At 41.1% G+C, this 13,585-nt stretch overlaps 1 protein-coding gene across 19 annotated transcripts in view; it reads right to left on the bottom strand.

Annotated features, from left to right (window-relative positions):
- The window catches only part of LOC121921570 (collagen alpha-1(XXIII) chain-like), a 445,373-nt gene that overhangs the window by 143,817 nt on the left and 287,971 nt on the right, over positions 1-13,585 (bottom strand). For all 19 annotated transcript variants that reach the window (XM_042449818.1, XM_042449815.1, XM_042449821.1 and 16 more), the window contains exon 3: positions 2,553-2,597. In XM_042449818.1, coding sequence (XP_042305752.1) covers positions 2,553-2,597 — 45 coding nt within the window. The remainder of the gene's footprint in view (positions 1-2,552; positions 2,598-13,585) is intronic.

Raw genomic sequence — 13,585 nt, 5'->3', positions numbered from 1 at the left:
AGCGCGATTTTCACGCTCCTTTTTTGCAGCGCAGAGGAGTCGCGCAGCTTGGCTGCTGCGGCTCCTCCATGCTGCAACCGGCAGAGGCCTGAGACCGCCCCTTTTGGGCGGTCTGTAATGGGCCATGGTTTTCCTTCCCAATTAAGCTCTCTGTCTCTCTGTCTGTCCATCTATGAGAATAATATTAATTCTTTATACTTCCTCTTCTCTTAATGCTTCCTGAGTGTAATCCTGCTTTGCATATGATATGTTCAGCTCACAGGTTAAACAGTAAGGGTGATAAAATGTAGCCTAGCCTGATCCCCTTGCCAATTGGAAACCATTCTGTTTCCCCTTGTGCTGTTGTGATGGTAGCCTCTTGTCATGAGTACAGGTTATGCATCACAACCATCAAATGTTGTGGCAGACCCATTTCTTTAAGAGTGATTCACAATTTTTCATGATCTACAAATCAAAGGTTTTGTTATAATCTATAAAACATAGGCTGATTTTCTTCTGAAATTCTTTGTTACACTCCATTATACAACATATGTGCTCAGTGCCTCTTCCTTTCCTGAACCCAGCTTGGACTCCTGGTATTTCTTGTTCCATATATGTTTAAAGTCTTTCTTGTAGCATTTTGAGCATTACTTTGCTTGCATGGGAAATTAATGTAATGGTCCAGTGGAGCCCCCTTTCTTGAGGAGTGGAACAAGTATTGAGCATTTCCAGTCTGTGGGCCATTGTTTTATTTCCCATATTTGTTGACAGATTATAATTAGAACTAAAGTAGATTTTCTCTCTGTAGCTTGAAGCTGCTCTACTGGTATGTCATCTGTCCCTGGTGATTTATTTCCCCCAAGTGCCCTGAGTGCAGCTTCCATTTCACTTTCTAAACTTGGAGGTTTATCATCAAATGGTTCTTCTTTGAATGTCATCCTTTCACCTCTTTCATATTGTAATTCTGTGTATTGTTTCCTTCTTTTAGTTATACTCGGTCACAGAATGTATTCCCCTGATGGTCATTGCTCATCTTGGTTTAAATTTCCCTTTGATTTCTTATATTTTGCCAAAGAGGTCTCTTGTTCCATCTGTAACTTCTTGAAGAATTACCCTATATACTCGTCTATAAGTCTAAAAATTTATGCCCAAAAATTGACCCCAAAATCCTAGGTCGGCTTATTTATGGATCAGTATGGTAATGTGATAGCAGCTTGGTTGTTTAACAGTCCCTCTCCCACCCACTGGCCTGGGCGTGAAGGCTAAATAAAGCACTAAAGCCTCATATCGATTGCTGCTTCCCTCTTGCCGCTCTCATACACACACTGAAGGAGCCTGCACGTTTTACACTCAACCTATCCATGGGTCACGTCAAAATCCATAATTTTGGTCCAAAACTTGCCCTCGACTTATACATGAAGTTGACTTATAGCCGAATATATTTAAGTTCTATGGGGATGTTCTTCAGTTTGTATTTTGGTATGATGGTTTAGTGTTCTTCTTTAGCTTTACTCTAATTTTTAATATCAACAGTTCATGATCTATGCTCTCCCTCCCGTCATGTCCCTCTTTTTTCCAGGCTTTGGGAACATCCATGGGGCAACAATGTAACTTATACACAAATATCTTTTCACTTAGACATAGCACCCTGATGCCCACTGGAAATGGCTGCCCAACCTTTAAATCTATTCCATATGGAAAAATTAGACCTCCTTCTCCAGTACTGCTTGCCCTGGGATTTTCTCTCCATCTGGAGATACAGACAAGGGTATAAATTGTAAGAGCGGGGAGCCATAGCTGTAATTCCCATCATTATCAGGGAGATAAGTTAAAATAAAAAAAGGCTTGAGCCCCAGGACACACTGTAAGAGATTTAATTCAAGACTACAAAAGAATTTTGCTTCCCAAACTGATACATATGAGTGCTGATGTCACCTTGGAAGTTGTTTTCCTGGAATTTCTTCATGTGCTAAATGTCTCACATCTTAAACTCTTCCTCTGCATTAAGGTTGTGGTGAATATTTATGGTCTATGTATTTTTTTAAAAAAATGAGGACAAAATGACTAATCATACATTTTAACATTTATTTGACAGCAAATGGTGCTGCAATGAAAACACGGCTTATTATGAATAATAATAATAATAATAATAGTAATAATAATAATTAAAAATTTTGAAAGAGTGTTTTATAGTTGTGCCCCCAAATGGCTAATACTGTAATGCCTTACTTTTAATGTAGTTTATTTTCCAAGCCCTCCACATTTTTAAAGCTTTTACGGGCCCTTTTGTCAAAAAACAGAATGATTATCTACTCACTATGTTTTTTTTGTTTGGGGGGGAAAAAAAGTGAAGGTACCCCTGTAAATGCCTTCAGTTGTAGCAAAGTGAGAAAAGGCACCCCCTGGAGGCTTTCAGAGATGTTCCTGACCATTGGAGAATAATCTTTGCCCCTGTCACTCTTCGGCAAGGGGAATCTTAGGCATCACAAAACAGCCTTGACTGTGGGTTGCACTTTCTCCACTTCTGATGTATATAATCTACTATCATGAATTCACAAGGGAGAGGGGCTTACCTGGCTCTCCTCGCCGTCCAGGCTTTCCTCGCCTTCCTGGTGGACCTGTTCAATGAAGTGGAAAGATTTATTTAATTTATGCCCCAATCATCAGTATTTCAAAAAGCATCTTAATGTTATTTAGAAGGTAAGATTGGGGATTGAAGTGGTATTAGTCTTGTAAAAGAAGAATGAAAGAGGTTGGGAAGTAGAGTGAGCAGGGAGAAGAGGGAATTGGTAAGTTGGATGCTGTAAGAAGAAGGTTTGTGAGAAAAAGAGGAGAAGATGAAAAGAAGAAAGAAAAGGTCATGATAAACGTGATCGAGATGATTGAAGAAGAACAAGAGAAGAAACAACTACAATTCAAACACTAAACATTAAAATGGACAGAGACTCAGCCAATTGGCACATGACTTATTTTTTATGTTATATGTAAACAAACGAGTAAATGTATAAGAATGGATGTTTTTATGTTTTTTAATTAATAAAATTTATTTTTAAAAAAGCACCTTTCCATCACAGCATTGTCCAAGTTGAAGGAGCCTTTAAAAATCACACACTACCACTATGATATGAACCCACGGACAACAAATATACTACAGTTGTCCCTCCATATTCGCTAGGGTTAGGGGAACAAGACCCCCGTGAATATGGAAAAACCGCAAATAACAAAAACACTGTTTTTACCTGAGAGGACACCTCTCTAGAATCTCTAGATCCTCCAGTGCAACTCTGTGGTCAATGTCCAACATACACTGACCATAGAATAGCACTGGAGTAGCTACAAATGGTCTTTCAGTGCAATTTTTAGTTAAAGTTGACCACAGAGTTGCACTGGAGGCCCTAGACAGTCCTAGAGAGAACATATTAATGAAATCCGTGAATAATCAAATCTGCAAATATCAAAGCTGCAAATATGGAGGGATGACTGTATTTAAACAGTTGTCAATGTGTAGCACAAACCACAAGCGAAAAATCTTTTCATCTAGGTTACATCATTGTTCCAATATGGGACCAAGCTAAAAGTTGCTCCCTAATTATGATGCATATTATATAATAATAAAGCATAAATCACATTTTTTAGAAAAATTAAAAACTAGGAAAATATATATATTTTTATATACAGTACAGTGGATCCTTGGTATTTGTTGCAATTCTAGGATTCCCTGTGGACACTAAATCTGTGGTTTTTCAAAATCCATTATATACACTGGCATAGTAAAATCGTGTCCCTTATATAAAATGGCAAAACAAGGCTTGCTTTTTGGATTTTTTTTAAAAAAAGTTTTCAAGCTGTGGATAGTTGACTCTGGTCTGAAACAGATGGGCTAAAAGTTATGCCTTTGGGCCGATCCAGGGGTGTGGCATTCAGATGATGCACGCCCCTGGATTGGGCTGAAGCTGCATAGTGGCTGCCTAAGGCAGCCCAAACCCAGCCGCAAAAGGAGTGCAGAAAAGTGCTCCTTGCCAGCAGTCCATTGTGGACCACCATGGTGTCCTGCCTCAGGATGGCTGTGGTCCTGTGCCACTCAGGGCACACTCAGGCTTGGAGCAGCTAGAGAATGCTCCAAGCCACCCGTTGCTTGAGACCTCTGTGGATACAGAATCCATGGATATGGTGGACTTAAAAAATATTAAGCTATATCAATGTGAACCAATGTTTACAGTATATGTTTAAAAAGGCACTGAGATAAACAGTAATTTCACAATAATCCTTCTGCAATAAAGCTTCCCTTTTCCAGGCTGATGTCTCTGCTCTTACTGAGATGTATAAGTTCTGTCTACTGTCATGCAAGTGGACCACAGGGTTCCCTTTTTCACTTGTACCACCAGGCTGACAAATTTTTCTGTAAGAGCAAATTTCAGTCTGTGTTGTTGAATCTCTGCAATACCCATTTCTGGACATTGCACTGATTCCTCACTCCTCCTGCAGCAATAGCATTCACACACACACACATATCCACATGGATAAATTCAAGATAATAGCCTGTATCTTTAGTTGCCCACTTGCTTATTTAGCCAAAGAAATGTGGAACTCTTTTAACATGGAATGAAAAAAATAACAGTAAATTTCTCCTTAAATAAAAATGTTCTGTCTATAAAACCTATGTCAGTTCTTAAATAGTGCCTGCCCCTTCATTTGTACTCAATTTTAAAAATGTTTGGATGACTGCAAACAACATAAAACGATCTGGAGTATTAGATATTCTATGAAACATTTGATCAGTGGCCCCAAAATTGTTTCCTTTCTACATATGTAAAAGAGTTGTTAGCCAAGATCTGGAGATCTCACTCGAAGTACAAACAACACTTGTCAGTAGTCTGCCTGCACTGCAGTCCTCTCATGAGTGCCAAGAGGGAATGTCATTTTCGCTTACTTGAGAGACGAATATGCTTCATAATACCCCTTCATACAAATCTCTAAGGATGGCAAAGTGTCTTTATAGTACCCCAGTATAAGGCTACTGAAGACACTGCACAGAACAGAAGTCAAGGCCCTTAGTGTTTGTGTGTTGTGTGCCTTCAAGTTGTTTCTGACTTAGGGTGAACCTAAGGTGAACCTATCATGGGATTTTCTTGTCAAGATTTGTTCAGAGGACATTTGCCATTGCCTTCCTGTGAAGCTGAGAGCATGTGACTTGTCCAAGGTCACCCAGTTAGTTTCATGGTCAAGTTGGCAGTTGAATCCTGATCTCCAGGTTCACAGTCTAACATTCAAATCATTATGCCACACTGGCTCTTGCCCTGAAGAAAGAAGAGGAAGGTCCTCATAACAGACTTCCTCTTTACTCTTCTAAACACTAATCATGCTGGAAACTGACAAAAGCAAAGTGTTACATATATGAATTGCTGATAAATTTCTTTTTAAAATGAGTGTGTTGGTGCCAGAATCTATCTGAATGTCACATGTGTGTGCGTAGTATTAATTTGTTATATTGGTTAATATAGATTATTGCACCTCCTCCTGCACTGCACTAGATGCGGGGTGTAAATTTCAACAGGTGGATTTTATTGCACACCCCATGCCCAGGCAGTAGACATCCTGTACCTGATCCAGGCATCCCATACCCCATCTAGGCTTCTCCCACACTTTGCAAAGAACAAAATCTGCCTATTGAAGTTTACATCCCATGTCTAGCACAGGAGAAAAGGGTGGTGTGATAATCTCCATAGTGTTATGGGAATAATAGAGTGTATAATGATTAGTTGTTAGGGAATGATGGGAGACATAGTGCTGGTTTACACTTAGTAGTGATTCAGATGGAAGATTGTTGTGTGGCACAGGAATGAGCAGATGTCTGGGGGAGGTTTTCTTTCATCAGGACTTTCTCCTGGGAAATGGAAAACAGGCAAAATTGAAAGAGAGGCTGGGCAGACTGGACAAACATGGTTAGAAGGACAGGTATGTTTTAATTGTTAAATGAATCAAAATAAAGCCCACGGAATGTTAGGGCATGACATTTTTAATTTTAAGTCAGTGTTTGTGGATGATGGCAGTTCTTTCTGCAAATGTCTTCTTGATAACACCTGTGGTTACTGGACTAATGTTCTTGCTGTTTGAAATATAGAAGGCTAGTTCACCGAAGTGTAGGGTGGAAGGGCAGTTCTTGACAGTTGGCTTGCTTATTGTTAGTCTCAGCATTTGAGCTAGATCAGTCACAGTACTAATATGATGATTCACATACTTGACCGACAATAAATTATTAGCACCACACTTCCTACAATATGGATGGAACTTTTCCAAGAAGTAAACTGGTTAATACATTTACAGTACATGGAATTTCTAAAACTTTGGGTTTCAAACTGGCTTAATTTCCATGTGAACTACTGCAGGGTTGAGCCTCTAAATCTCAGTAAATTTCAAATCCCGACATTTGGGGTGGGGTTGTGGGGTGAAAATAATGCAAGAAGATTTACGCACAAGCTTATGATTAAAAACCAGCTCAGTTTTTGACAGATACACAGTATCAAAATCTTGGAAAAGAAATACACACACACACACCTTTCCCTGATGCTAGTTACAAGACACTTGGCTGAAGCAAGAAAAGTCATAAATAAATCCATATGAAAGGATGTCTATTTTAAACAGAGAGATTGCAGCTGCCAATTGGTTTAGACGTATTATTATATAGAACACAGGTTTAGAAAACTCAGGTTTGGAGATGGTGGTGGGAGGGGCTGTGTGGGAATACAGTTCATGGAATAAGTTTCACGATGACTTTAACTAGGGTTGTTGTTTAAAGGGTTGTTGTTGTGTGCCTTCCAGTCATTTCTGACTTATGGTGACCTTAAAATGACTCTATCACATGGTTTTCTGTGTTTGATAGTGGGTGACGCACCCAGGTTCACCCAGTGGGTTTCCATGGCTCAGCTGGGAATCAAACCTTGGTCGCCAGTGTCATAGTCCATCACTAAAACTACTACACCATGCTGGCTCTCTTTATAAAGGCTGAGGAACAAAAAAGTAGTGAATCCTACCTCCAAAATATGCCTAATGCATATTTAAAATATGGATTGAAACCTAGAACCTAGAAGAGATTCACCACGTTGTTGACACGGGACCCACTGTATGGGGCAGGAGAGGGAACAAAAGTAGGGAGATAAATATAGCATTCAGAAAGAATACACATGCAGGTTTAGGACATAGAGATACAACAACATTTCATGATCAAGCACAAAATAAACTTTATCTCTGGGTCTATTTCCAAGATCGTTAATTACTACTGATTGTGACTCTGACCTCATCTGCACTGCAGAAATAATGCAGATTGGTATTGCTTTCACTGCTGTGGCTCAACGCTATGGAATTCTGGGAGTTGTAGTTTTGCGAGATATTGAGCTTTCTCTTCTCAGTTGTGTCTCTGTGGTGTCACAACAAACTACAAATCCCAGGATTCCATAGGATGGAGTCACAGCAGTTAAAGCTGTAAACTGCATTATTTCTTCAGTGCAGATTCAGCCCAGAATACATTATCTACCACATCAGTTCCTTAAGAACTCATGTTTTCCACAGGTATTTAGCCAGTTAGCCACTGTAGCCAGTTATCAACTGTAAAAATAGAACAGGCCTTTGGACTGACCTAGCAGGCTCTCCTTAATTAATAAAGCCTCTAAAGTCTTGGGCTTTTGAGGAGGAACATTGGCTGCAACAAGCTCCATGGTTGACTTATCCACGATTGTCTTTCCAGTCCAGGGGTTGGCAACCTCCGGCCCGCGGGCCGGATGCGGCCCGTGGAGGCCTTTCCGCCGGCCTCTGCCTGCCCCGGCCGCCGCTGCCACCGATTGCTGCTTTTCCCAGCTCCCCAGGCCCGCCATTTCGTTTTTCAAAATGGCGGCGAGGTCGCGCAAGACTTCGCTGCCATTTTGAAAAACAAAATGGCAGCGGCCTAGAGGTGAAGTCTCGCGCGACCACAAGAAACGTTGCGCGAGACTTCACCGAGGACCGCTGCGGCTGCCGAGCCCTAGAACAGGGCTCTGACGGCGGCAGCGGGCCTCTGGGAGGCCCGTTGCCTTCACTGGGGCCCTCCAAGAGGCCCGTTGCCATCGCTGGGGCCCTCCAAGAGGCAAAAAAGGGGCCCTCCAGCGATGGCAAAAGGGCCGGCAAAGAGGGGGAGGCCTCCTGCACTGGCAGCCCCCGCTGGCTCTTTCCTGGCCTCTGACAGGGCCTGGGGCCCCGTCAGGGGCTGGCGAAGAGGAGGAGGCCTGGCCCCCAGGGGGTGGAAGCCCCGCCCCCGGCATGCGGCTCCGCCCCAGAGGGTGGAAGCTCCATCCCCGGCACGTGGCCCCACCCCCGGAGGGTGGAAGCTCCACCCCCCGGCTTCGGCCCCCCAGTTGTCTGAGGGACAGCAACCTGGCCCCCGGCTCAAAAAAGTTGCCTACTCCTGCTCCAGTCTTTGGTTAAGAGTAGCAGAGCCCTATTTCATACATCTTGCTGGCACTTGTAACACAACTGTGTAGGAATAGATGTGCAAGCCTTTTCATCCATAATACAAATAGCTTTTTTTTTCTTTTTTAAAATGATACTTTTTATTAAATTCACATGGAAAAGACAATTACATAGTTCAACAGATAAGAAAAAGAAAACCAAGCTTTTTCATAACTAAAATTTTGAAATATCTTTCAATATAACAAAAAAGAGAAAATACAGAAGAAAATAATAAATAAAAAAATACTTTGAGCTACTATCAAGCCTGAACTCTTCCTAGAAGCCTGGATGACTATGTTACCAAGTTTGGTTATAATAAAATTTTGGGTACATGCGGCCTGTGTTATGACCCCTGACTGACCCCAGAGGGGACCCGCCATTAACCCAAAGGCGAGGAGCCAAATACCAAGGATCAAACTCAATTTCACACTTCTTTACAGCCAAATTCCAGTGGCAGGTCAGACTAAAGGTGAGAGGGGATGTAGGCAGCTCACCTTGCAAAGGCAAAGTTTCTAGAAAAAGCTAGAATTGGAAATATTCCATAGGAAGTTTGGGAGTCGCCAAACCAGAATCACCACTGCTTGCCCAAGAAAGACAATAGACTTGGCTTCACACCTGATGAGCCAGTGATCAGCTTAATGACTGAGTAATCAAGTCGGATGCCCCTCCAAATTGTGTCCAGACCTAAATGCATTGTGCAACACATTACTTGCTCTTGGCTTAACAAAGCCCAAGCAATCAATACCTTTGTCTAGCAAGCCTCCATAGCTTCCAGCTACGTTTCGCACTATAAAAACCTCGGGTTTTTGGACCCTCCTTGTGCTATCACCAGGTTGCAAGCTGGTCCACACCAGTTTGAACTCTGCTCTTAGCTCCCGCGGCCCTCTTCCCCCGCTCCTGCGACCATGATCCACTGTCCATCCAAGCTTCATCAGGCTTCCTGGAGAAGACTTCTAAGGTAGTATTCCCTAGTGGTGCCTCTCTTTCTCAAATCTCTCTCCCTAACTCACCCATCCCCTGCTGTAGCATTGAGTGTGTGTGTGTGTGTGTGTGTGTGTGTGTGTGTGTGTATGCTCCCCTTTTGTTGTGTGATTTTCCCCTGTGCTTTAATAAACGTTACCCCTTTAATTGGATCTAGTTGGTATCAGCGTCTCTTTCTCTTGGGGCTTGCCGTCCACCTTTAGTATACACTATTGGGACCTGATTCCGGCACGTGGTATTGTTAGGGCCATCTCTCAGATATATTTGAGCTAATTAAAATTCCCCTAATTAGATCCTTCCTAACAACTAAACTGAGGCTGTCATACTTTGGTCACATTATGAGAAAGCATGAATCCTTAGAAAAGGCAATAATACTAGGAAAGGGAGAAGGCAACATAAAGAGAGGAAGACCACATGCCAGATGGATGGACTCAATAAGACCATGAGCTTGAGCCTACAGGACTTGAGCAGAGCAGTGGAGGATATGGGGTCTTGGAGAGAGACCTCATCCATGGAGTCATCATGAATTGAGATTGACTTGATGGCATTTAACAACAACAACAAACTTTGAGCTATGAGTTGTGAAGGCCAAATGGTGCAAATTATCTAGTCCCTGATTTAAAAGGAATATGCCACTGAGACTATACATATGAGATGCTGGGAGAGAAGATGTCCTGTGCCAAAATTAGGTGTAGTTCTAGACCTCCCTCACATCCAATGGTAGACCTATGGCCCGAAACAATTTACTGTACCCAGATTATCCTTGGATCCACATAGCTGGTCATATGGTACCCGTTTGCCTGGAATGTGCCCCTCCAAGGCAACCCTGATGGAAGATGGACTTCCAAGGTCTACACAGTGCAAAAGCAAACAAGAAAATAAAAGAGAGCAAGTGTGACCCACTTCCCCACTCCATTAGCTATGAGAACTGTACAAATGGACTAGCAAAGAGGAAAATTCACTGCCCCTGCCTTTTCCCAGTTATCATATATTTTCCCAGCTTCAAACTGCTATGCTAATGTAGAAAAGGTATTTAACAAAGTCACCAATACAGTACAAATTAATCCTTTCTGTACCACTGGACATCTGTTAATGTTTGGCCAGGATGTCAACAAGAACTCCAAGATTGATCTGCCAAGTGGCAAAGACCCAGCTCACTACAGGACAATAGTTTGGAGAGCTACTATATTCATGCCTTTTCCTTTGGCTTCCAGAGGCATCTGACTGGCTTTATGAGGGAAACAATGTTGGATCAGATGGGTCCAGGTCTTCTTATGGCCTTCTATTCCTTTTCTTTTTACACTGTTTTCTCTGCAAGCCCAAATGTGATTAAAATATTGCTTGGCCAGGAGGAAACTTGGGAATGTAGATGACAGAGAAAAGAGAAAATGGAGCTATCACTGCTTGTTAGCAGGTTTCATCAAGGAGGGAATTATGTGGCCGTTGGATCTTAAGATGACCCAAAACTGTATCTAACCCTCTAGGAGCCCCTTGGCCATTAACAGAAAAGAAATAATTGTCACTCCTGGAATTACTCTCTAAATAAAGAGCTAGCCCCTTACCCCAGCTTTTCATAAATAAATAAATAAATAAATAAATACCTGATTTCTAGCAACTTTGGCTTTGGTTTCTCTGCACACTTATTCTTTGTTCATTTTTGTGGGGTACTGAGACCTCTGATGCATTTTGGGAGTACAAAAAAGTCCCAGGACTCTCAAAGGTTGATCAGCCCTGGCTTACATTATTTTTATTTCATTAAAAAAATGTATAAGTATAGCCAAATAATTGCACCTTACAAAAAATGGATGAAATTTCAAGCAACTTTTATAGTCTACAAGATAAACTCATCTTGACTTTGAGTGGAACTTTACTTTTTGTGGTTTATGCCCCACAGAGGATTATGTAATAATGGCAGGGAACCCCGGTCATCCCAAGGATCAAACTCAATTTCACACTTCTTTACAGCCCAATTCCAGTGGCAGGTCAGACTAAAGGTGAGAGGGGATGTCATGAAAAATGCCAGAGTGTGTTCATATGAAGCCCTTACTTTGTGTAACACAGCTTGTACAAAAGCTAGGGAACTACCAAATGAGTAGGGAACAGAGCCATCTGGAGAGCACCAAGGACTTCATTAGGAGGCCAGGAGGGATTGGATTTGGCCGTATGTCTTAGATTCTCCACCTTGGCCAAGAGAGAGTGCAAATCCTTTAATGAAAAACATGTCCCTTGTGTCCTGTGGTCTTGTCTTTAATACTCAGGTTAGGTTACAGTCAAGAGCACAAATAATATAACTATTCCTTGAAAAGACAGACCTCAAAACTATGAGGCAAAGCTTACTAACCACTTATCTACACAACTGGAAAGCACACTTGAAGGAAACGGCAACTAGCCCAAAGTGCACAGGCAGATTAACATCTGGTAACAGCATTTTGTATCATATCTTCTTTCTCACTTTTGAAAGATCTGGGGACAAGCCTTGGATGAGTTCACTGTCTTCATAAGTTGTGGCCATCACAATGAAGTGCCCCCCCCTTTTTGGTGTTGGCTCCGAAGTTTTTTAGGATCAGATCCTTAATTTAGTGTGACAGATTTGAAACCTTGTCCCCTTTTAAGCAGGCAATTCAAATCTTTCTTATAATTGCCTTGCTGAATCTTAACTGTAACTCACTTTAGGAATAATTACAATTTAAAAAGAGATTTAAAATAACCTAATTGCCTAAGAATAGATTTGCTCTAATGTGTCTAGAGCAAGAGATTTGTACTGTTATCATGTGATGTTTACAATGATTGGATTCTAGACTGGTTTCCCTTAACCAAACACTGGTTCTTATATGAAAAAAAGTCACCAGAATGAATTGAACTTAATTTTGTGACAGAAAGAAAAATGTGGAGAAAGGTTTAAGATAGTCTTGTTCCAACTTTTGTGGGGGGAGCAGCTCAACTGGATGCAATTTATTGCATGCAAGAATATGCATTGCTTTTAATTTTCCCAATATTTTATAGTCCATGATGAGGTGCCAGAAAGTACCTATTTCATGGTGCACATCAACCATTCCTCATAATGTTTCCAGATTGCTAAATATTTTAGTTTCTATCCCTCTATTATTACTAATAAGCCCCATAATGCTATATAATAATGTTGTTAATCTGGAATATGATGTTGAGGAGAAGGTGACCTTGTGTTTTGAATTTGTACCATTTTCAGGGGGGAAAAACTCAGGAAAAAATGCAAATATATGACTCTTTTGTGATATGGGATGGAAAAAGCACTATGAGGGGAACAAATGTTGTTACCTTCTTCCTGAAAATAATGAGGGGAGAAATCTGAATTAAATTGAATTAGAATGGGATAAATGTACTTTTTTAAAATAAAAAAACTCATTAAAAGTTTATATTTCTAAACATTTATGTCTAGAAGCAAACTGAATCCTTCCTCCATTTCCATTTTCTGTTCTTACAGCAAGATAAGCCTTGAGCCCTGGGTTTTTACTTAATAGTACAAGAATATTGGACCAGCTTATCATGTATTCTTCCACCCATTTAAGTAGAGTTTTTTTTTTTTAATCTTCATTTATTGTTAGCTATGGACTACCACTGAGTTCAGCCAGAATTTAACACAATGCAATCCTGGCTGTTTCTAATATATAGAACACTGACTCTAAGCTCTGTATTGTAGATGCCTAATAACAAATGTAGAAAGAAGACCAGTAGTTAGGCTGGGAAATAACCGTTCTTTCTACCTACTTATCTTTCTACATAACATAATGTTCTATTGCCACTCTGTTGTCATGGGTGGCATACACATCTTCCTGTCCAGAGCTTTTGTAATAGGAAAATTCCTTTCCCACAACCATCAGCAAATAATATCCAGCGTTATAATAGTTCCCAGCCAGGACTCCTTTCCAACAAGAATGGGGTTACACACCAGTCACAAGCACCTCCTGGCCGGAATCTGTGGCAGCACTTAGGACAAGTGAGGGTTTTTTGCTCCTTAAGAGTTAATTATTACTTATGGAGACCCTATCCTGGAGTTTTCTTTTGCAAGATTTATTCAGAAAGTTTGCCATTTCCTTCCTTTAAGTCTGAGAGAGGATAATTCACCTGAGGTCAACAAATGGGTTTCCATGGCCAAGAGGTTATTGGAACC

This window comes from Sceloporus undulatus, chromosome 2 (assembly GCF_019175285.1).
Source record: "Sceloporus undulatus isolate JIND9_A2432 ecotype Alabama chromosome 2, SceUnd_v1.1, whole genome shotgun sequence".
Lineage (NCBI taxonomy): Eukaryota > Metazoa > Chordata > Lepidosauria > Squamata > Phrynosomatidae > Sceloporus > Sceloporus undulatus.
The sequence above is the reverse complement of the archived record's forward strand: the minus strand, read 5'-3'. Positions and strand labels throughout refer to the sequence as shown.